Source organism: Cydia splendana, chromosome 23 (genome assembly GCF_910591565.1).
Source record: "Cydia splendana chromosome 23, ilCydSple1.2, whole genome shotgun sequence".
Classification (NCBI taxonomy): domain Eukaryota; kingdom Metazoa; phylum Arthropoda; class Insecta; order Lepidoptera; family Tortricidae; genus Cydia; species Cydia splendana.
The window spans coordinates 11,550,897-11,575,550 of record NC_085982.1 but is presented as its reverse complement, the minus strand read 5'-3'; the positions used below and the strand labels follow the sequence as shown (position 1 = coordinate 11,575,550).

At 37.5% G+C, this 24,654-nt stretch overlaps 1 protein-coding gene and 1 long non-coding RNA gene across 2 annotated transcripts in view; one reads left to right on the top strand and one right to left on the bottom strand.

Moving 5' to 3' along the window:
• Positions 1-24,654, top strand: part of LOC134801888 (irregular chiasm C-roughest protein-like) — a 174,960-nt gene that overhangs the window by 146,628 nt on the left and 3,678 nt on the right. Inside the window, exons 11-20 of the mRNA XM_063774541.1 lie at positions 9,179-9,312; positions 11,092-11,215; positions 13,192-13,337; positions 15,274-15,427; positions 15,741-15,967; positions 16,424-16,600; positions 17,088-17,262; positions 17,727-17,825; positions 17,991-18,080; positions 20,576-20,673. Of these exons, the coding sequence (XP_063630611.1) occupies positions 9,179-9,312; positions 11,092-11,215; positions 13,192-13,337; positions 15,274-15,427; positions 15,741-15,967; positions 16,424-16,600; positions 17,088-17,262; positions 17,727-17,825; positions 17,991-18,080; positions 20,576-20,673 (1,424 nt within the window). The remainder of the gene's footprint in view (positions 1-9,178; positions 9,313-11,091; positions 11,216-13,191; positions 13,338-15,273; positions 15,428-15,740; positions 15,968-16,423; positions 16,601-17,087; positions 17,263-17,726; positions 17,826-17,990; positions 18,081-20,575; positions 20,674-24,654) is intronic.
• LOC134801925 (uncharacterized) overlaps positions 20,887-24,654 on the bottom strand; it is a 41,690-nt gene continuing 37,922 nt past the window's right edge. Inside the window, exon 2 of the long non-coding RNA XR_010145757.1 lies at positions 20,887-21,018. This is a non-coding gene — a long non-coding RNA (uncharacterized LOC134801925). The remainder of the gene's footprint in view (positions 21,019-24,654) is intronic.

The following is a 24,654-nucleotide window of genomic DNA, read 5'->3' as shown; positions in this document are numbered from 1 at the left end:
TGGATCAAAATATTATGTAATTGTGATTTATCTCTAATAAAAAAATGGTTGTCTGTAAAGTCGGTTTACGGACGATAATTTTGCGTGATAACGTCATAAGAAAACATTGATAAAAAATTCCATACTTTAAGCATACGTTATGGAGATCTGTCCACAACGTTACCATGGAGATCTGTCCACAACGTGACACTTTGTCGTGCATACTGGTGTTCATCGATTTATAAGACGTTATCTCGTCAAAAGCATTAGATACAAAAGAAATGAATTGATATAATGTCAATTTCGTAATTTCACGACTTGTTATAAAAATAAGTGGAATACTGCTCCAAAAAACTAAAGCATTTTCGAATAAAGTGAATATACTTAACGAAGTGGTTTAAAAAATTACTTTCTATTTAGTTTCAGGCCTTTCATTTATTACGTCTAGTTTTTCTTTTGGCTAAATTAGGTTCTTAGAAAATTCAATGTTATTTTATCGCTGGTAATGAGAAAGCTAAATTTGCCAGGATTTACTTAAATTTATTTTTCGAGTTTTATTTTAGGACTTTTGACATTTTTTTAAGTTTGTTGCTATGTTTCTGGTTGACTTTGGGTGTGGGCTGCGGAAATAGTTATTAACGATACAAGTGCGGAAAAGAGGAAATTCGAAACGAGTGGCGATAAATTAAAACACGACCGAAGGGAGTGTTTAAATCGACACGAGTTGCGAATTACCTATTCGCACGTGTATCGTACAACGTTTTACAGTACATATGACCCTTTAAACTTTTGACATACGCGCGAAAAGTACTATTTTACGCTCTAGTGCGGGAAAATAGGACCATATGTACTGTAAATATATATTTTTAACTAGGTCATTTTTTTGCCAAACGTCTGTCAAATTTAACACGGCTGTTTATTAATGACTTGTCCCTACCATTTTGACATTTGTTTTTTAGAACGGACACAACAGAGGTTTGCTAAAGTAGTCTCAAAACACGTTTAACCATTATTTATTCAACACCTCTCTATTTAATAATACATTTACCCCCTTATTCATAAACGTCTACTAAAGTTGACAAGCCGATAATAATCGTTTGTCCCTTTCCATCATACCAATACGTCGGAAAGGGACAAACGATTATTATCGGCTTGTCAACTTTAGTAGACGTTTATGAATAAGGGGGTTAGTATTTAGAGGGAGTAATGTACGTCTACAATCTGTCAAAAACTTACTAATGATTGTCAATTTCTGCTCTAATGTCACCACAGACAAGACATTCTCCAGAAAGAGCATAGTATCTCTACCCCCTCTGCCGCAAATATGGTAGTTTTACTCGATTTTCGAGTCGAAAGTGTCTTTGTGTGACGCCCGTGTCTTTGAACGGACCAATCACGGCACGGGACCTCGCTCACCTCGTCCCGCGCACCCCCGCATTTTTGGCAGCATCGGTTTCATGAAATAATTGCTCTAAACTCCGTCTAGAGGATTCCTAGTCTATGAATGTCACTTTGTATACAAAATGATCCTTAATAATATAACACAGCCTTAATTACCCATTTTTACCACCGTTACCCTAACCCATTACCCCATAACTAAGGAATCGATTGTTTCTTAGTAGCCCATGCAAAGGTCAGGCCATTAATAATGGCTTGTAAAGTTCACGTGTTACGTTACTTGTTAATTATACACTGTGGTCGGTGCCACAGTGTATACATGATGCAGTAACGTGACTAATATAATCTTTATTTATTTATTTAAACTTTATTGCCCAAAACATAAAAATAATGTCCAAATTGCGGACTTAATGCCTAATGGAATTCTCTACCAGTGAACCATCGGGCCAAGCAGAGACGTGTAAAACTGGATGGGTTGATCTTTAGGATGAGTCTTTAGAGATATTTTACTTCCAACCTTTGCTCTTTGCTGATAAAAATAAAGATAGTTTATTATTCAAGTAGGCATATTACAATACGCTTATGAACGTCAAATAAAGCTACATCGGCTCCAACCCTACACCTTTGTCTCGAGAAGATTTAAAGATTTCGTCTTGAGAAAATAAAACTTTGCCAATATTTTATAATACAAAACTGATAATATCAACGGTTATTCTTTATTTATAAAACTTTCCTTCTTAGTTTTCGAAGGTCGTTTGAAAACTTGATAGAATTAACAGCCTTCAGTTATTGTTTCGTTTCTAGTAAAGGTAAAAAAATAAATAATCGTAAAATGAGTTTTTGCTGTACTAACATAGTACCTTATCAACAGCAGTGTACATACATATATCAAACTCTCAAACTTATAAAACACTTACATTGGAAGGGTAGATCATATTTTCTTTAGTTTATGAACTTTATGACATCTACCTATTTAAATTTTTGTTGTTGTTGAATGTTTGACTTCAAAAAATAACACAAATTAAAATATTTAAAAGAATATTTTGATTGGTTACCTAATAGTATAAACCAACTTGTCAAGCTAAAAAGCAATACAGAACACAAATGATTTGTACTTTATGTTTCAAACGTTTATTTACAGTAAAGTTAAATAACTGGTTTACTTAAACTGTGTACTTACACAGATTCAAAACTAAAAGTCGTATGTCACTAGTATGCTCATTTGCACATACGACTTTTTCGCACACAAGGTAGCTTACCTGTTTAACATAAAAACGACGTATATGCCTTAGATGTTTTAGTAATATAAGTCCTTTTTAAAGTAAACTAGTAGCAAATGACTTACTATCACCAAAGACATATGTAACTTCGTATAAGACGTATAAAGTCTAAGGAAAAAACGTGCCTCGGAATTCAAGTAAAAGTCATTCTCGAATAGATGCCGCACACACCTTTAGCCTATCCTCGGCTAGATGGCGTGACGACACCGTTTCATATTTAACAATTTTAACACATAGATATCAGTGAATGAACATGGATCAAAATGATATAAAAATAATAAAATCATTTATCCATATACAGGGTGGAAAGGCACGACGATCCTTCCCGGAAGTATTAGGTCGTTTAAGTGATACAGAGACTATTGGTAATGGTAAGAATCGTTAATTGAGTAAAAAATAAAAATTGCAAAAATACTACTTTTTAACTGTGGTGATAACCCTATAGCATGTGCACATGACGGCTAGATTAAGGATCTCCGTCGGGAAAGCTCGGGACTTTACACTTTTTTCCGATCGTTGACAGTATCGCAATGATGTATGAATGACGCATAAATGTCAAATAAATCAAATGCATGCAAAAATATTACAAACAATTTTATTACTTTCTTAGATAATTACTTTTTTCCAATATTTAATACTATCTTCTTTTCACATACGGTGTTCAAATGTACCTCCGTGTATTACAACGCCGCCGCAGCCCGTACCCGAGTATGTCGATGCACATGCGATATAGTGTATGCTCTTCGTCATTTATCCTCCGCAGAAAGCACCAATTAGCCTTTGTCTCATTTCGTCCGCAGTTTCACATTCCGTTTGATTTGGTACACCATATCTTTTACACAGCCCCACAAATTTAAATAGCCACGAGCATCTAACATTTTTATTTGAAGAATATGACATTCAATAAGTATAGTTCAATGAAAATTTAATTTCAAACATCAGACGTCTTGTCTATTTCCTACCACGCAAGAAGGTTTGTTAGTTTGGTATTGAAGAAGTATTTATTCTTGATTTATTCTTAGTATTTAATTTTTGCAAGTTCATTTGGTGCAACTAACACAACCTACTTGTTATTTTTAATTATTTTAGATAGTTTCCAATTATTCGAAAATAATTTTGTGAAACGTGTTAAGAAACTAAAACCTTTTTATCAGTCAAGGAAACCAGAGATATTTATAAGACGATTGCGTACTTTTGAGTGGTTGTCAATGTCACCATTTGAACTGTCGTTGTAAACAATGTTGTGGTTAGTATTATTAATATTAAGGAATAACATAACTATTTCATTCAAGTATTGAACAAGTGGAACCACTAAGAAAGCGAAAATCCTGCAATGATTCTTACCGTGCTGTAAGCAGACCTAAAAATGGTTAGATGGCAACAAATTAGCATAATATCCTGTCGAATACTGATTGTTTACAAGTAAGTTCATTGACCCTGTCACCTGTTAGGGTTAGAACAAAGTAGTTTTTTGCGTGGATGTTTAAAAGGTCATAATTTAGAAAAGGTTGCCCATATTAACATAGTTTCTATGGAGAAAATATAGAGCTTAGGCTAAACTATCTCCCATTTCCGGAAAGGATCGTCGTGCCTTTCCACCCTGTATATACATTTTTTGATAACTTTATGCGTTTTCATTTTGAGTTTTAGTCGTGTGTCGATAGATGGCAGTTAATTTACAGTGACTACAAAATTTACAATGACAGGACCCCTCTATACTATCTATTCTTTTTGCTATCACATACAAAATAGTGCATCGCCTTGCAGTTTGTCATATGCGTGGAACTCAGGGTGACTGATTGTAGTCAGGTAGTTTGTTAAATATGAGTAGTAGGAGTTTATACATATAAAGGCCCGTGTACACATTGGGCCAGCGCCGGCCACTCCAAGGGACGCAGCCATGCGGTAGAATGAGATAGCAATATCACTTGCTCCCTCTAACGCATAAATGCGTCCCTTGGAGTGGCCGGCGCTGGCCCATTGTGTACAGGGACCTTAAGGAGTTGAAGACAACGTATATACTATTCCCTTTATTCATAAAATTTTACGAAACTGATTTAGTTAAATTATGTTTTATCCCTTTCCTACAAATATACATGTCAAATGACAGATAAAGACAAACGATTCAGAGCTAATTCAGGCCAGTAACGCGATGAATACCGCCAAAAGTTTAAAAGAATACAGCATTTTGAAGCCCCGTTTTTAAAATTGAAGTAGATCACGCTTTTATTCATGGTAACTGAACTGTCAAAAGCGTTTGACAAACTATACTTGGTCAAGCTAATCTTGTCAGTAGCAAAAGGGGGCAAATTTGAAAAATCGCGGGTTAGCAACACTGTTTTCGAATAATTCCAAAATCGCGTGTCGTCTGTGTTTTAGTTGTGGAATATCGATCGTGAATGACAGCCATCTTGTTTGTTTACATTCTGAAACGTTGCTATTTCAAGAGAAATTTCTGCTGTCTCCATTAAATACCAATATATTAAATAAGATTGTGCATGAACTTAAGCAAAGTTAAGGTGCCTACAATGTACAATCATGCACATTGATCGTAAATATTTGTAAATTTTGAGGTTATGATAATGACATGTTTTGGTTCGATGTACATTGCTGCTTTTTTTAGCGCAAATCTTTGAGTGTTGCCCTACTTAACTTTGCTGTACATTGCTACTGACATACTTTGCTTGACAGACTATTATGCATTTAGTAGGACTATTCCGTTTGGTTTCCTCGCGATCATTGTTTTTGAAAAGTGATTTGTAAATATCAAATATTTCTTGGTATGATCCGGAGTTAGAACCTGCCACCATCAGTTAACCGCTTCGCCACCAACGGTTCCAGAAACCCACACAAACCTCAAACGCCTCGCAATAATTTTCCAGAAAATAATTTCAAATAGTTCATTAATCAAATCCATATACTTAATATATAATATATAATAATATTATAAAGGCGAAAGTGTGTCTGTCTATCTGTCTGTCTGTTACCTCGTCACGCTTAAGCCGCTGAACCGATTTAGTTGTAATTTAGTATAGAGATAGTTTGAGTCCCGGGGAAGGACATAAGATAGTTTTTATGTCAGAAATCATCCCTGAAGAGAGTGCAAAGGGGGGTGGAATTGAAAGAGTTAATGAATTGCCTAATAATTGAAGTAAGCAATGCGCGAATTGAATGATTACTATTAGCATTATCCAGGCGCTATAGCTATACCTACTTTAGCTGCTGTCACTAATTCCACGCAGATAAAATCGCGGGCAAAAGCTAGTGGTTCATAAACCTGGTGTTGAAACTCTAGGTCCATGGGGTCCCAGCGTGCATAAGTTGTTCGCAGAAATCGCGAAGCGTCTGGTTGACGTAACTGGTGACCGAAGAGCTGGCGGCTACCTCGCACAACGTATCAGCATTGCGATACAGCGAGGAAATGCCGCCAGCATCCTTGGTACAATGCCTCAAGGGCCTATTTTAGATTTAAGCTAGTTATTAATTTCGTTTAGTAGTACCACTGTATATATATTGTATCTGTTAGGTATCAAATTTGATAATAATGCAAACAGTGGTATGTAAATCTATCGATTTAAATCCGACATAATCTGATAAAGCCTTAACAAGCGATATCTCAATATTATAATAAGGTCTAGACAGCTAAAAGCTTATTACCTACGCATTAGTCCCCAGCAAGCTCGGCAGAATTTCACCTTCCTTTCTTCCTGACCTTCTCACCTTTTCTCCTTCCTGACCTTACTTCCTTCTGAACTGTGACGCGGTGGGCAAAGTTACGTTAATAAAGGGCAAAGTTTTATACTTTTATGGTAGCTCCAGTTTGGTCCAACTGCAAAAACTCAGCGTCACTGTGCAGAGGGGGAACGCGGCCAGTGTCTTGGGAACAATGCCTCGGGCTATAGGTTGAGACTTATGATCATTTGTTTAATCTCTGTTTTACCACAGAATAAATAATAGTACTAGGTACAGAAGACTCACTCTCTAACAAAACGCGTCTGTTACGATCAGCACAGATATGGCCGCTAGGTGGCGACAGCGCCACGCGCGGCTTATGGCTTTCCCCAAAATTGGAGCCGAACGGATGTACTTTTAGCTACCTGTAGCAAAGCGACGAAATCGCGGAGTGAGCCACGCCTGGTTTTACTAAATAAAAAAACGCTATAAGCTCCAGTTTATTTATAAAATAAACGAAATAGAGCTAAAACAAGTTTTGTAAGAAAAACTTAAATTCTCTGTATTTTTTTGACTATGGTATCTGAAGCTACCTACATAAACTAATTACAGGACTAGATATACCTTATCCAGTTGTAAATAAAACGTTTCAGAGACGTGTCAGGACTCTTAATTTGCTATAGAGTTAGACCAAGAAAAGTCTGCAGCGATTTTGAGAGCCCACGCAGTGCATGTGTTATTTATACGTCATAATTTCATAGAAGCTTGACGTTTAAAATAACACTGGCACTGCGAGGGCTGTCAAAATCGCTGCAGACTTTTCTTGGTCTAACTCTACTACGATTACTGCAGTTGCTATCCAAATGCATAGCCTTAAAAACAACTAAAAACAAGCGGCCAAGTGCGAATCGGACTCGCCCATTAAGGGTCCGTAGCAGCTAGTAACATAATAAAATTGCGGTTTACGATTTATGACGTATTAAAAAAAAACTACTTACTAGATTTCGTTCAAACCAATTTTCGGTGGAAGTTTGCATGGTAATGTACATCATATATTTTTTTTGTTTTATCATTCTCTTATTTTAGAAGTTACAGGGGGGGGGGGGGGGACACATTTTACCACTTTGGAAGTGTCTCTCGCGCAAACTATTCAGTTTAGAAAAAAATGATATTAGAAACCTCAATATCATTTTTAAAGACCTATCCATAGATAATCCAGACGGGTTTGATGAAAAAAAAATGTTTGAGTTTCAGTTCTAAGTATGGGGAATCCCCAAAATTTATTGTTTTTTTTCTATTTTTTTGTGAAAATCTTAATGCGGTTCACAGAATACATCTACTTACCAAGTTTCAATGTGACATACACAGACAGACAGACAGGCAGACAGACATGACGAATCCATAAGGGTTCCGTTTTTTGCCATTTGGCTACGGAACCCTAAAAAGCTACAACTGCAGATATATAATTATAACCATTGCAGATAAGGAAGTGAGGAATAATGAGAATAACAACCGGGGACCGCGAACCACGTTCGACGTGTTGCCTCCCTGTCACACTTATGTACTAATTTACAAGTGCGACAGAGAGACAACACGTCGAATTGGGTTCGCGGTAGGCCCTCAGGTTAGTCACGGAACATTCGTGTTGGAGCTAAATTGCAACAGCTTATTTACTTTAATTTTTCGCTTCGTTTTTACATTTGTGATATCTTTACTGTAAATTGCCAACAGCTAATTTGACAGCTAATACAGTTTCAGGCAATACAGCTGAACAAGAAATGTATTTTATACAAAACGGACACTTTTCACTCCGCTCCGAATGGCATTAAATATGGTGACTGCTATAGTTCTTCTTCTTCTTCCACGCGTCATTTTGCCACGGCTCATGGGAGCCTGGGGTCCGCTTGACAAATAATCTCATGATTTGACGTAGGCACTACTTTTTACGAAAGCGACTGCCATCTGACCTTCCAACCCAGAGGGGAAACTAGGCCTTATTGGAATTAGTCCGGTTTCCTCACGATGTTTTCCTTCACCGAAAAGCGACTGGCAAATATCAAATGATATTTCGTACATAAGTAGTATGAGCCGGGGTTTGAACCCGCGACCTCCGGATTGAAAGTCGCACGCTCTTACCGCTAGGCCACCAGCGCTTCTTTTCAGCGCTATTGGCCACTAATTAGCCAATCCTAACTAATGAGAAAGAAACAAGCCAATTGAAGCTTTATTGTTAAGGGTGGCCAATTACTATGTAGTGGCCAATAACAATAGCAGTCACCCTACCTTACCCCGTAACGATATTCTGACAGAAACTGGATCAAATCTTAGTTTGATATCCAACGCAATAGCATAATCACATAACGTTCAAAATGCCGGTGTATTAGGTTTTTTGGTCAATGTAATTTCTTTTTGGTTTTCCTCCTATTTTCCCTTCCATAATCGTAAAAGGTGACGATATAAATTTCCCCTTTTAATTTTCAATTTTAAGTAGTAGGTACTATATAATTTTTTATTAGTAATGTGTATGAAATCTTACTTGGCTGGCACGATGACCCAAAATGAGTCCTGGCCTCCAAGAGCACGCCACTTTGCTCGGTTCTGAGAGGAATCACGCCAGCTTTCGCTGACGCCGAGCTCACGGAGATCTGCCTCCACTCTATCTACCCAACGATATTTAGGATAACCAACAGGACGGCGTCCAGTTGGTCGACCCAAGTGTAGGCCCTTTTGGCTGCCCGATCTTCACCCTTCCTTTCGAGGAGGCCAAGCCAGCGGAGACGATGCGCTTTGGTCTCACCTATTATATTCTTAATCTAGCGTATGAAATCTTAATCAATCATTTTCCACAGACGGCCCCACGTTCCACCAAAGACCGAGAGACGTGGAGGCAGAAGCGGGATCCTCGGCCACTTTGACCTGCCTCGTCGACGGGTATCCGACTCCGAAGATAGAGTGGGTTTTATATAGAGGAGAACATGTTGTGGTGAGTTGAATTTCAGCAAAAACATTTTACAATGCATTCAGAGTCATGGGGCACCTGATACGTCACGATACTTACATAAAGTCTATAATTGAAGGCAGAATATAAAAACAGAGAGGCAGAGGAAGACCAAGACATGCATATATTGATCAGGCCAAAGAGAAAATTGACGTATCAGGAGCTCAAAGCAGTGGCAGAGAAAAGAACGTAATGGCGATTACTCCACCGACAAGCTAGCTAGGCTCTTAAGAATAATGATGATCAGAGTCTATCAGATGTGTTTGAAAGATCGGTCAATGATTGGTGGGAATTCCTGTCCGCAGACACATCAGATCTGTATTTTTATCCTTAACTATTATGCTGTGGAAGAGCTTCTTTACATATAAGGATTCACTAAGAAAATTACCTTTTTCACACATGTGTGTTCCATCTAATTCCGTACGTCAATGCATTTGCATTTCAACTGCATACGTGCCACACTATGTGCTTTTTGGCATGATATGATAACTGCAATTTGAGCACCACGCAAGGTCATTGAAATATTGCTATATTTTTAAAGTTAATGTTATTTTTTGCGTTGTACAACGTTGTGTAAGTACACAAACCTTGAAATGTATGGTCAGACGTAGAAAAAACATCATAAATATACAGGATCAGGAACAGGAAAACCGGCTACTTATTGTAAGAAACTTCTTAAAATACTATTTAAACCACCATTCCAACAAATCCCATTTAATAAAAGTTAATATGTATTATATATTTCCTTAACTACGTAACAAAACGAGAGCTCTAATCTCCAGTATTCTTACAGAGTGGGTAAATCTTCTAATCTCACTGTCACAGTGAACGTGGCTACAGCAGGCAGCTGATATAAACTTTCACGATGTTTGGTCATTATTATTTACTTCAACGATACTTAATAGCATATAAGGCCAGAAGCGGAGCGGAGCGGAGATGTAGGGAATCAACTAATAGCATTGGCTATAATCCCCGCTCTGCTGGTTTCAACCATTGGTTGATTTCTCACATCTCCGCTCCGCTCCGCTTCAGCGTACAGGCAGCCCAATTAAGCTTTTAAATTAACTCCATCGTTTTGAAGAATACATTTTCATTGTGGTCTCGGGGAAAAACTGGCTAAAGTTGACATCAACATCTTCTAGCTGCGTTTAATCTTGTTTTATATCTACTTGAACGTTTTTAGGGTTCCGTACCCAAAGGGTAAAACGGGACCCTATTACTAAGACTCCGCTGTCCGTCCGTCCGTCCGTCTGTCACCAGGCTGTATCTCACAAACCGTGATAGCTAGACAGTTGAAATTTTCACAGATGATGTATTTCTGTTGCCGCTATAACAACAAATACTAAAAACAGAATAAAATAAAGATTTAAGTGGGGCTCCCATACAACAAACGTGATTTTTGACCGAAGTTAAGCAACGTCGGGCGGGGTCAGTACTTGGATGGGTGACCGTTTTTTTTTTTCCATTATGGTACGGAACCCTTCGTGCGCGAGTCCGACTCGCACTTGCCCGGTTTTTCACTCTAGGGCTGTCACTTGATTGTGACACAACACTAACGATGTCCAGATTTTAAAGTTTATTAAAATAATACGCAGTAATTAACCCGTGGAGCGCCGTACTGTCACACGTGTGATGGTAACTACATATTATAGGAGTAATGTCGGCAATTCTGGGGCGCTCCACGGGTTAAGTCTCGTTCAAGCATATAATAAATAATATAGTTTCAGTAGGCCAGGGTTTTGTTAACTTCCAGTATTGTTACAGATCGCGGGTAAATCTTCTAATCTCACTGTCACAGTGAATGCCGCTACAGCAGGCCAGTATTGGTGTAAGGCTAGTACGGAAGGGTATCAGCCGATTGAAGCTCCAGCTATGATTTATGTTAGAGGTGAGATGGTTTTCTGGTTGATTTTCTCATATGTCTAGTGGATAATTGTAACAGTTTATCGCATTTTAAGGTTTTAGTGAAGTAGAAAGAATATAGAACAAGACTTAGCTTTGGCGCCCAACGTGGGGCCCTCTCATCATCCACTCCTTCCTGTGCTCTTGCCATCCCTTTCTTCTTTTACCCCTAAGTATATTATTTTAGTTCTGGGGATGCCAGCTACTGGTTACTTTGGTTCATCTGTCATCATCAAGGAAAATAAAAGTAAAAATTATCTAGGGGTAAAAGAACTATCCACAGATTTTACATAACTACATAATTTTATTATAAATCTTGATCTCATTGTCAAAATATTGTGTTAATGATTAATTTTAATGTACTTACTAACATCTAGCTGTAATGTATTATGGTACTAACAATATTGTATGGAATTCTTATATTCTGAAATAAAGATATTTTATTTTTATTTATTTTTATTATAACTTATAAAATAAGTATTTATTATTTGATTATAACAAGCACCTGTATCTTATATCTGTAAGTCAAGAATAGTGTACCTATTAAGGCAACTCAAACGCTCAAATCTTCACAGGTTGAATGTTGAACACAATTTAACAACTTGTAAAGGAAACTGCGGTCTATCGGCACAATTGGTGACACGAAGTTAGTTTTAGTGGAATCTCTTTGAGCTTCAATTTAGGCCATAATTGAACACAGATTCCAACAAAGACCGCATTTGATCGTATTTGTAAATGCGTAATACATAATTGTAAAAATGGCGTTTAGGTACTTGGTTGTGCCTTGACGGGTCAACTATTTTGACATTAGTCGCATCGCATCTCTCTCCCAATATAAAATAACGAGCGTAATTTATTGCGAGAGTCGACTGAAAATATTGTATAATACTCAAATGCCGCTTCCGATAAGGAAATTGGGCAAATCTACGAGTATGTTTGAAATTTTTAATTTTTTTAACTACCTAGTTTGTTTATCTTAAAATAGGAAATAATTACAAAAACTTTTTCTGTAATCTAATACCTATTTGTAACTTCTAGGGTTTTTTATACTTGAAATATTTATACTTTTACTATTTTAGGACACAATTGGTTTCAGCTGGTAAAAGACACTTTAAAAGTTTTTTTACTTAAAATTATTACGCTTGGAACTATTAATGAGGTAAACATATTCAAAACGTAACATCCTTGACTACAAAGACGTCTTATACCAAATGCAACATGCAAAGCCCTAATAGCTTGTCTAACCTATCCCACTTCTGATCTCTCCTACATCGACCGATCAATTTGCCATAATTTAGTATTCCGTGCGAGGCATATGCGTTAGTATGCATGAAGTTTGAGTCTTGCCAACAGTTGGAAAACTTCGAGAAAAGTTTGTCATGCTAGTTTTAATATTAAAGTGGTAAGAGTGTTCTTGAAGTTAATTCTTGAAGGCGTGTTGGTATTAAGAAATATTGAAGAGTAATATTGAAAAATTTAGATTTGACAAAACTTTGAGACGATGCATTTGTTTATAATAATTATAATACTGCGTTTAAGTGTATTTGAAGATCAATATCCATAAATGAGAAAGTGATGAAATGATTTTTTTCTCTTAGCTGTATTTGCATGTCTTTCTTTACTATATTTCTTAAATTTTCTCGGATAGGGTACCAAAGTTTTGGTATTCAATACGGTGACTTAAAATATAAATTGACATCCAACAAAGTAAATAATGTCTTTACGTCACAAAAAATTGTAACAATTCTCTTCTCTTAGGTACTCCTAATAAAATATGTACTCATCCCTCAATATTTCTTAGCGAAATGACCGCCTGTTGTGACCGAGCTTTTAACTGTATTTAATGTTCTGTGTATTTTTGACTGTATGGTGCATAATAAAGAATATTTACTTACTTATTTCTTAGTGTAGTTTTAGTATAAACTAATCCTACTGTAATTTCAACAACTACATTTTCCAAAGGTCCGCCGAAAATAATGTCAAATCAAACACAATACGGCGTAGAGGGAGACAGCGTGAGGATAGAATGTATCTCCTTCTCTGTTCCGAAGCCCGATTACGTGCTTTGGTCGTTCGGAGGGAACGAGATCAACTCATACTATAACCAGGTAAGTGATGGTTTAAGTTCTAGGGGCTGTTACGGGATTTTGATAGAAGGCAGTTTACATAAAGTCGTTTGTATGCAACTTAGAGACAGTTCAAAGACTTTAAGTATGTGCCGTACCTATATTAAATGTCACGAAAAGTCCTGAAATTTTGAACCGCCTTGAATATTCGGTTACTATCCGGTATCCGACCTATCTGGCCCTTGTTTTAATGTCCGGCCGGATACCAGATAGTATCTTTACTTGATTTCGGAGTAAACAAATTGGTTTTAACAAACAGTCACGGTCATAATCGTACTCGTTTATTATAATTATAATAACTTTTCACTCACTTGCACGCGCACTCATTTCGGACCTAGAAATGAGTCCGCGCGAACGCACACTACGAAACAGGTCAAAACCTGCACAATGCGCACCTAAAAAACCTAAATGTAGGTATAGTTCTACCGGCCGAATATTCGGCGACTGGATACCGAATATTCTGCCGATCGTCAGGCTGAACATCTGGTATCCGGTATCCGGCCAAACAAATATCCGTTGCATCTCTAGATTCTCTAGTAAAAAATCCTGCATATAAAGCTGAAAGTCGTGGGTTAGAATCGAGAAGATTTTTTTTGTGTGTTTATGACGACTCTTATTATACTTTTAAATTTTTCCTCGCAATACTTATTACTATCTATGTATATTACCAATACCAAAGACATTGTAACTTCGTATAAGACGAATAAAGTCTAAGGAAAAAACGTGCCTCGGAATTCAAGTAAAAGTCATTCTGGAATAGATGCCGCACACACCTTTAGCCTATCCTCGGCTAGATGGCGTGACGACACCGTTTCATATTTAACAATTTTAACACATAGATATCAGTGAATGAACATGGATCAAAATGATATAAAAATAATAAAATCATTTATCCATATATCGAGGGGTGCGTGGTCAAACCCGATAAGTCGAGTAAAAGGGTTTTAAAATTAGAACTATATGTGACATGCGTAGAATTCTTATTTGAATGATAAAATATTTGGATTTATCGGGTTTGACCTCCAAACCCTCGATATATACATTTTTTGATAAATTTATACGTTTTCATTTTGAGTTTTAGTCGTGTGTCGATAGATGGCAGTAAATTTACAGTGACTACAAAATTTACAATGACAGGACCCCTCTGTATAGGGGTATCTATTCTTTTTGCCAATACCTACTACAAGCTTTTACTAGTTAGAGGCTTAGGGCCCGATTCGGATTTTGAAATAGACATCTATTAGATATCTTTTAGACATCACCAAGATACGATAACGATATGTATAAGATCTAACCTGTCAAATTAGACATTTGCGCGATTCTGGAGATAATCTTGAACGATTTTCACAGGATATGACTTAGACTCCGGTGCCGTTAAAAGATGTAATTGTCTTTCGGTAGATGTCGCTATACGCCACCCCAAAGGCGTGTTTACATAAAGAATGGAATGGAAAGATTTGCGATGTCCTGGTAGGCTTCCGTAGCTCAATTGGTTAAGAGCAACACACGGATTGTGGAGGATGCGGGTTCAAGTCCTGCCGGAAGCGTAAATTTTTCCATTTTTTCCTTTAATACAAAATTTGGAATATCGCTCGCAGACGTATCTGCTTGATAAAAAATTGATATGACTTAGAGTTCCAATTCACATCTAATAGATATCTTACTCTATCTAACGTAAAAGTGACATTGGTTGCCCGAATTGCGCTGCAAAAGAGAACTAAATAGTTGATATCTAAACTATAACATATCTAGTACGTGTCGTCTCTTGTGAATATCTTGAAGTTCGAATACGGCAGTTAGTCAATCTGTGTACATTTGTCCCCAAATAAATGTTTAATTTTTTTTATTCAAAACTATTTAAAACTTAATAAATTTCTTACAGTTCAAAGTTTCCAACTAATAATATTTACTGTTTTAGGAGTATGCCTTTTTAGAAGAAACTTTAACAGACGGGAAGACGAAGTCAACTCTAATAATAAGAGAGAGCGACGCAAGGCATTTTGGTACATACAACTGCAGTGTCTCCAATTTGTACGGTTCGGATAGTATTGAAATACGACTCATACCTGACAGTAAGTATAAACAAAGAAAAAATAATAAAATCGTAGTGCAAAATATTCAAATTTTTTTTATTGCTGGTTTAAGATGGCACTATATTATGTTGCTTTAGTCTTGATCCAGATTGTCAAATTTAGTATTTAACAACCTTTCAATACACTAATAAATTATAGAAATAGGACATTTTGAATAGAAAATCTTCTATTGTATCTTGGGTGTAGAATGAAGTCAATATTTTGAAGAGCACACGACCCGACTAATAAAGAAAAAAATTATCGACTTTATTTTGATTTTTATTTCTTCTCTACATTCAATGTTTTATTTCAGAATCCCTCCCCCTAATCCTCATAATAAGCTGCGGCTCCTCAGCCATCATAGTCATCCTCATCATCATGCTGATCGTCATGCTATGTCATCGGAAGAGAGACGTGGACAAGAAGCCAGACATCACTAATATTAAATCTAGTGTCGACCCGTTTAAGGACAGCGATAGGAGTTCTAATATCAGCGATTTAAAGATGGAGTTGAGGCAGGTTGAGGGGAGTTGTGAAATGGTAAGTGTTATGTATAAAAACTACTAGAATATAACTTACGGACGGTTTATTTTTACTTTTCCTTCCATTAGGAATTGGATAAGAAGAAAATGTTTATAAATGTTAGGGGAGGTTAAAAAACCTAGTATCTGCATCGATTTTAAAATATAACCAACGTTATTCCTGACTTCATAGTTAGAGGGGTGTGAACCATGATTAAATGACTGGAAGTCTTAGATTCAACTTAAAGTTCACCATATTAATAACAGAAACATTTCTTAATTTATTAGAGATGATATGTGAAAATGACGGATATGAATGATAACATGAAGAGCGACAGAGAGGTATGATAGAAACAGACATGCTGCGCCGACTCAAAGATAACGAAAAGGGCGAGCAAATGATAATGTCCGATATTACATAACTTTCACAATGGATACGTGTTTGAATTTGAATCATTTTCTAAAATCTTTGCAGGATGCATCAAACGGATCTGAGACAGAATTCCACTCCAATCTTCAGCTGACGACGAATCTGGGTCTACCACTGGCTGGCCCAGTGTCAATACCCGATCCTGGCATTGATAATGAGTTAATGAAGTACCAGCGATATAGTGGAGACTTCAATCAGGCCATCAGCCATTTGAATTTCAAGGTAAGATTTGCAACACGTACATATTTAACCTATTTGTGATGGCAGGAGAGTTGAGGTGGTACATGAAGCTATATAGAGTACTAAGCAAAAACGAAATAGAATGACTAAGTTATATGTGATTTGTGTGCACGATATTTAAGCTAAATGCCATGAAGAAACTTTAAGGTCAACCTTGCTTGCCGTTGGTTGTAATTTAACTTGCTATCGGTGTGAAAAAGAAGAATAATTTCAAAATCTCATTGTGATGAAATTACTTCAACTCTGGTGCCAACAGATACTCTTCGTAAATATTCTCTCTCCTTTTGATCTAAGTGTTAACCCCAGATGCATTCTCATTTTTTCTTTGGAGCCCAAATCCCCTTTCCGAATTTCTTTGGCATCCTCTCTAGCAAAACTTTTGGCATCTTAACTAGTTATATCATCTGTCTTCACATTCGTTATTATCAACTCAAATCACAGTGCCGTTTAATCTTGATTTATCTTCCAGGGTGGACAGAGTAATGGCTACGTGCCCTACGTAGATTATTCAAGGGACTACGCCCCCCCACAGCCTGACAGTCTGACAGGATCGTTCTCTAGAAGTACAGAATACCCAGCTCAGTGTGGGTCGTTGAACAGGCAAGCGAGCTGCGGACGGTTGGGAGGGCTGGTTGGACCTGATGGTAAGTTTTACTTAACTTATCGGTATGATATAGAAAAAATCACCTTGAAGATTTAAATTAAAAACTGGATTTTGATCCTTTTCGGTAATTCAGTCGGTGGGACGATGGGACATTTTTATTAAATGTCTAAATTGAAAGTAGATTTTGAGTATTGGAGCCCTTAAAACAATGGGAGCACCATAAAACCCCCTTAATTGCTCACTTCATTGGCTCAGTGATCCAAAAATGGTCTTGGCGTCAGACACGTGAATGACACTGCCCTATTATTTCCTTCATCCTTCCTTCTTTAGGGCTTCGTCACTCCATCGGTATGAACATTTTCCAGTCCGGTGCCCCTGATACTCTCTCCTCGCAGCTCGATCGAGATAATCGACATGTGAGAAGACCATATGTGGAACACACAGCACCATCTTCTCCCTCAAAATCTCCTGAATATCTTTAAAAACATAATTTTTTCTTAACAGTTATCCCAATGGCTAATCAAGGAGCTTTAAGCGGCGGCGTGGACGTCAGATACGCGGCGACATACGGAAATCCGTATTTGAGAGGGAGCGGTCCCATTTGTAAGTAAACATTGAACCCTTTTTTATAACAAAATTTTAGTGAGACAGACGTCACAGCCGTGAAATATGAGATTTTATTACAATGATATAGGCAGTTACTTGCCTTTAAAATATAACAAAACTGTAATTGTAATTGTAATTAACCCTCAAATAATTATCCAACAGCATATGTCCCGCAAGTGAACACAGCCAATCCGGCCGCAACCCCTGCACCGCCGCCATACTACTCCGTTAGAAATAATTTACCTCTACCCGGTAAGTTAATTTTTTTAGAAGTGAGTAAAATAAACAAATTGTTACCTTTTGACTTTAGAAGCAAATCTTTTTTTATAAATATAAGATTTTTTTGTTAGTTGTATTTTGTATTCAGAACCAAGACGTTGATTTTAATTTGACAATTTGTTATGGTTCTGGTTTTGAAACGACCTTGACAATCGTCTTGGTTATTGGCACGTACCTCACGACTTTCACTTTATTTCGCATGCACCAATCAGCGTGAGCGATTTTATAATTTATATCACTACCAAACGGCTCCACGAGTAGGTTTGTTTGAACAAAAATTCCTTTCTTGATGCCAAAATTTTTTGCTGTTTTTCGACAAGCTATCATAAATTCTTATGTAAATGCATGGTTCATATGATTTTAACCCTTTCAAGCTCATTAAGTAGTAGTAGTAAGTAGTGAATTCAAGCCTCCTTGACGGCTCGGCCACGACATCGAGCGACTTGCGACGGCGGGAGGTTGGAGCGTGACACAGCGATCGGACCTTTCGCTCCAACCTATGGTTATCGCTCCCGCCGTCGCAAGTCGCTCGATGTCGTGGCCGAGCCGTGGCGCTCAATTTTATGTCCTAATTTTTAAATTATGGTGTGGAAAATAATGTAAAAAAATTGTCCAAAATGCTGATCCTAACCTAAAATACCTGATCAGAGATTTTATTATTATCTGATTTAGGAAACAGTAAATCTTACACACGATTATGAGTTTTTCGACCCACTTCTGCTAAGTTATAGTAACAACTCCCTACCGTACCGTTAGGTTAGGACTAATTTACCCCAGGTAACTTCCCAACTATTTTATTGGGGTCAATTGGGGTACCTTAAGCTTAAATGGTGTCCTGAGCTCAAATGATGTATGTTATAACTTTATTAGCATCGGTAATCTCGGGGCAATTTGGTAGTTTGGATTAAAAAATTGATACAAACTAGCGATCCGCTTCGGCTTCCCACGGGTTAACAAATACACCTAAACCTTCCTCAAGAATCATTCTATTGATAGGTGAAAACCGCATGACAATTCGTCCAGTAGTTTTTGAGTTTATCGCGAACATACAAACACACAAACTGACAGACGCGGCGGGGGACTTTGTTTTATAAGGTGTAGCGATAGTAATAATTTCAAGCATTCTGTGACTTTTATATCTAGCAATGTTGTTTTCAATAAATAATAGGCTACATGTATGAAAGATTGTGTTAATATAGTGTTTGTTCAAAACACGTTCAATAATACGAGATTTGACAATGTAATATGATGGTACCATAGAGCTGATTTGATGAAGACTGGAAGTGGACATAGAAACTCTGTGATAAAACATCGCAACCTCGTTGGGTTGGTTAGAATTGTATTAGAATGAGTATTAGTTGACCGTTATTACGGTCAAACAGATCACTGTGTTATGTCTTTCCTGTAGACATACACAAGAGTTAAGGGCTATAAAGGTTAATTTTCTTATTTAACCCTTACCCACGTGAAAAGGTCCTCCTTTTATTTAGAGAACTATGATAAAATCATTGCTTACATGCCCACAAGCTGTTAACTATTGCCCACAGGAGAGAAAACTAGTGTGTTATCGCGAACAGCACATTTTTCTCTCCTGTGGGCAATAGTTAACAGCTTGTGGGCATGTAAGCAATGATTTTATCATAGTTCTCTAAATAAAAGGACGACCTTTTCACGTGGGTAAGGGTTAAATAAGAAAATTAACCTTTATAGCCCTTAACTCTTGTGTATGTCTACAGGAAAGACATAACACAGTGATCTGTTTGACCCTTTTAAAAGAAAAGTACCTACAATAATTAGCGATAAAAACATGAATCGAAAATTATTTTTTGATAAAAACTTATTGTCCATCAAGTTAGCCCGAGAGAGATGGAGAGCACCAAACAAATAAGACCAGGAAAATGGAATTATAGCTTGGACATAGAACAATATAGTAAGAATAGAGTGCTCACTCCATACATCAGTTTTGGTACCAAAACTACTATTAGTTTCGCAGTCGACATTTAGCATCGAGTAGCGGAATTATCAGTACCGCTACTTGATACTAGAATTCTCTATAATGTCGCGACTCACGAAAATTGTATTAAACAACAATTTACAACTAATATTAAAAGCAGAAGGACTTTAAATTGAGTTCCGGTTAATCTGGTTATAATATTAACTGAAAATTGTTGAGCATTAGACTTTTCGGTCGTTGGAACATCTATTGTCAAGTAGCAGTACTGATAATTTCGCTACTCGATGCTAGATGTCGACTATGAAAATAATAGTCGTTTTGGTACCAAAACTGATGTATGGAGTGAGCACTCTATGTATTTTTTTCTCTATGGCTTGGATAAGAACAGGGGCCGTAACTAAGATGCCAATCGTTTTTCGACAAACTTAAAAATTTACCATGAAATTATTGAATACTTGTTTAAAATGGTAAATAACGTTACTCTACCGTTTATTTCAATTTTTTTCTTTTACAGCAACATCAGTGACGTCGCTCTCATCATCATCATCGTCGAAACCCCTGACGAGTCCTATGGCATCATCATCATCTGTCAATAGCTCGGCACAGCCACAGGTAACCCTTTCATAAAATTTTACTAGCCTCAATTAGTTAATATTTGTTTCGTCCTTTTCTTACAAATATATAAGTCAAAATGACAGATTGAGAGAGAAGATTACCTAGACTTATATTGACGTGATCTGAACCGTGATTACCTTTTGTATTGTTTTCGAGCTCCCGATATTTTGACGCAGTCTATAGTCTGTATCTTTAGGTATTTAATAAAAGTAAACAAACAATTTGTACATTTTCGGGTAGTTATAACATTTATTGGTTAACCCACCAAATACAAAACCACCTTGATCTGTCACTGAACGACCTGATTTTAACCTACATTATTTGATCATGTAATGTTTTCATCTACCCTCAACTGGCTTAAGGAGCTATTTGAGGGTAGATTTTGTTTACTTTTATTTAAATACCTAAAGATACAGAGTATAGTCAAAATGAGTGAGTGGTCGATATAAGTTTAGTAAAACTAACCGTGAGACATTCAAAACTGTCAAAAAATACCTACTTCATAATTTGAGGCTTACGCGCTACCGCGTTCATGAATAATCTTTACTGTAATAGGGAATATTAGGCAAAGCTCTGCGTAGGTGGCACCACTAGCACATACAGTAAACAAACCTCATTGACATCATCAATGACACATCATGCGTCACTAGGTCAATCACATGGCCTGCCGTGAAACACGACAATCGAAAGTTCGGTTTCTGCCTCTCTATCACTGTTGCTTATTCCATTGATAGAGAGGCGGATAAAGAAATTTCGATTTTCGCGTTTCGCGGTAGGCCACCTGTAAACAAACCATGTGCATCAATGTCACAGTGAAAACTTGTCAATAAACTGGTTAAGGCCTAGTATGTATAAGTTACTCTATGGTTTACTAAACAAATTAATGCTGCACTCTGGCGGCAGAACATTGCAGTAATACCCGTATTAAATACACATTTTGCTAAATAATAATTTTTAGGTTACATTTAACACAAAAGTAATAATTATTTTATTTTCCCAAGCGCGACTAGTCGGGGTCCCTTATTGCAAAAATAAAAATAAACTTCACATCAAAGTGTGCCTTATTCTTTTTACAATTAGGAGAGATAATAGCGTAAAGGTCCTCGCCTTACCACATTAAATTAGAAAAGGGTATAGTAAAAATCCACTTCCGGATCACCATCCCCTAGATGAAGCATAAGTATAACTGTTTACTTTTAAAATGTTAGTGTGCATTCCGTAAGTTTATTGTCTACCTATCTAATTTGAATTCGCCCCTCATAGCTGGAAGAGATCCATTACAGGGATAAGTTCGCCTTTGTACCTTTAATTCTGTAAATATTATGTAAACCTGTGTTGTGTGCAATAAAGTGATTACTACTACTACTACTACTACTACTACTACTACTACTACTACTACTACTACTACTACTATTATACTACTACTACTATGAACTTTAGATACCACGCATTGGTAGTGGAGCTCTCAAACATACTAATTTGTAGATCTGTTAGCGATATAGTAGACTAAACTTGATTGTTGGTTTGCTTGGATGTGACCGAATTGGACCGGTTAGTAAATACAAACTAGTTTTAGTCCGTAACTTTCTGAACTTAGAAACCGTATGAGTAAATTGGTAAGATTATAGTTACAGTAATTAATTGCTTTTACCTTACAACCTACTTAGGTCATACGGCCCATTTTATCAATAAAATATAATAGTATAGGAATAAATTATTTTAAAGCACATTCACAAAAGAGAAAATTGCTTATACAAAACAGAACTACAAAAAAAAACAGAAAGTGCCTCGAAATGGTCTCATATCTTTCTAACTTCTAAGAAAGCTTCCCACTTTCTGTACAACTCGAAGTCAATTTGTAATGAGTTAGAAAGAGTTATTTGTATTCTAAGTTGCAGGCTTTGGCATATTATTATACAAACTTGGGTGGGTGAAGGCGTTGTGAAAGAATTCAAATGAAACAAAGGAATCTTTAATTTTGGAAGGGAAAATTGCGATTCCTATACAAAAACATCAGAAGTTGCCGACTTTTTTCCAAGTGGAAATTTCGCAATTTCTAAAAACTTTCCGAGGTCACATCAGTAATTAACGTTTTATAATGCGACATCTAAGGGAGGTGGTCTACGTAAAAATCACAAGGAAAAGAGGAAAAACGCGGAAAAATTCTCGGTATCCTTTGACGTCGCCTTTGAAGTTAATTTCTTTATAAAAGTATTTTTAATAGCGTTAATTCTTATTTTCCTCCACTGGCTTGTTTCAACCTTTTTTTAGCAAATTAGCGAGGGCTACAGTTTTTCCTTAAATAAAATTGTTATTTAAGTCTAGATAAAAAAGATACATTGATTGACTAAGATGTGTAAAATCCTAAACGATTTCGTGCTTCGAATTTGACAGGTAAACGAGATGGCGCTGTACATCTCCATACATTTTGCGATAACTTTGATTGTCAAAAGATTTGACGTTTGATAATTCCGTCACCGCAATACATTTATAAATAAATAAAAATAAATATTATAGGGACATTCTTACACAAATTGACTAAGCCCCACGGTAAGCTCAAGAAGGCTTGTGTTGTGGGTACTCAGACAACGATATATATAATATATAAATACTTAAATACATAGAAAACAACCATGACGATATAGCGCAGTACAGCGCCATCTGTTTTGGATGGCAAACTAATGGGCACGTGTTTTTCTTAGACTTTTCCTTACTATTACCAAAAAGAATAGATAGTATAGAGGGGTCCTGTCATTGTAAATTTTGTAGTCACTGTAAATTTACTGCCATCTATCGACACACGACTAGGGAATGCAAATCGGTTATTTTCGGTTATTTTTTGTATGGAAATTATCGGTTATTAACCGAAACCGCGGTTATTTCCATACAAAAAATAACCGATTTGCATTCCCTACACACGACTAAAACTCAAAATGAAAACGTATAAAGTTATCAAAAAATGTATATAGATGGATAAATGGGGAATTTATTAATATAAATTACTAAAAGACATAAACACGAATATAAAATTAAAACTAACTACAATTAAATTAACTAAAACTAAAAATTAAAAATACCTATCAAAATTTGGTGCCCTCGGGAGGGTGCCCAACACGCAGGCAGCGTTCCCGCGCTGGATGGCGATGGAAATTCTCTGCGCGAGAAAGCTGCCCGCGCGGGGGTCGCCCGTTGCCTCCCTCAGCCGTTTCCCGAGCGCCTTATGGAGCATCTGTGCACCTCTGCCCCACGAACCAAGTGTCTCGACGCCAAATGCGACGAATTCGTATTGAGCGCCGAGACAGCTGTATTTAGCTACCTTTTGACGCTCCCGAGTGTCCGCCGCCGCGCCAGCACGCCTGCTGGTCGATGGGACGTAGGACGCCGCTACCGTGTCAGCGCAAGTGGCGTCCCATACCAACGCACGACCCATCTTCCAGGGAATCAATGACATCCCGTCAGGGCGCTTACCGTCGTTCCGCACTATTTGGGGCTCCAAGGCGGCGGGAACGCCGGCACTGACGAGCGCCCTTCTCAGGATGTCATTGAGGGCGGAATGGCGAGACAGGCGGCCGGCACCCGAAGAGCAGGCGAGCCCGTGGTGACCGAGGCTATCCACTTCAGATCCACATGAAGCGCAGTTGTGGTCGGCGCAGACAGCAACACCTAGCCGGAGACCAGCGGCTATGCGTAGCGTCCCTGGGTCTATAAAGGTGCCGGTGTTAGGCGAGGGGTACGCGTGTAGCCACTGACCCGACTCTGGCCTAGATGAAGCCAGAAGCCTCGCTCGATCCCTGCCTGTCGCGGTGTCCAGAAGTGAGTTTAGAGTAGAGACTGAAGCTATGTTATCCCAGGCCCTTTGTATCTTCGGTCGAGACGGAAAATTTTGACTCGGTCCAGCTAGCCAAGCATTCGACGCCTCAACTAGGCACGCGATCTCGCAGTTTGTAGCCGGAGAGGCTTTGAGAATATTACCTGCGA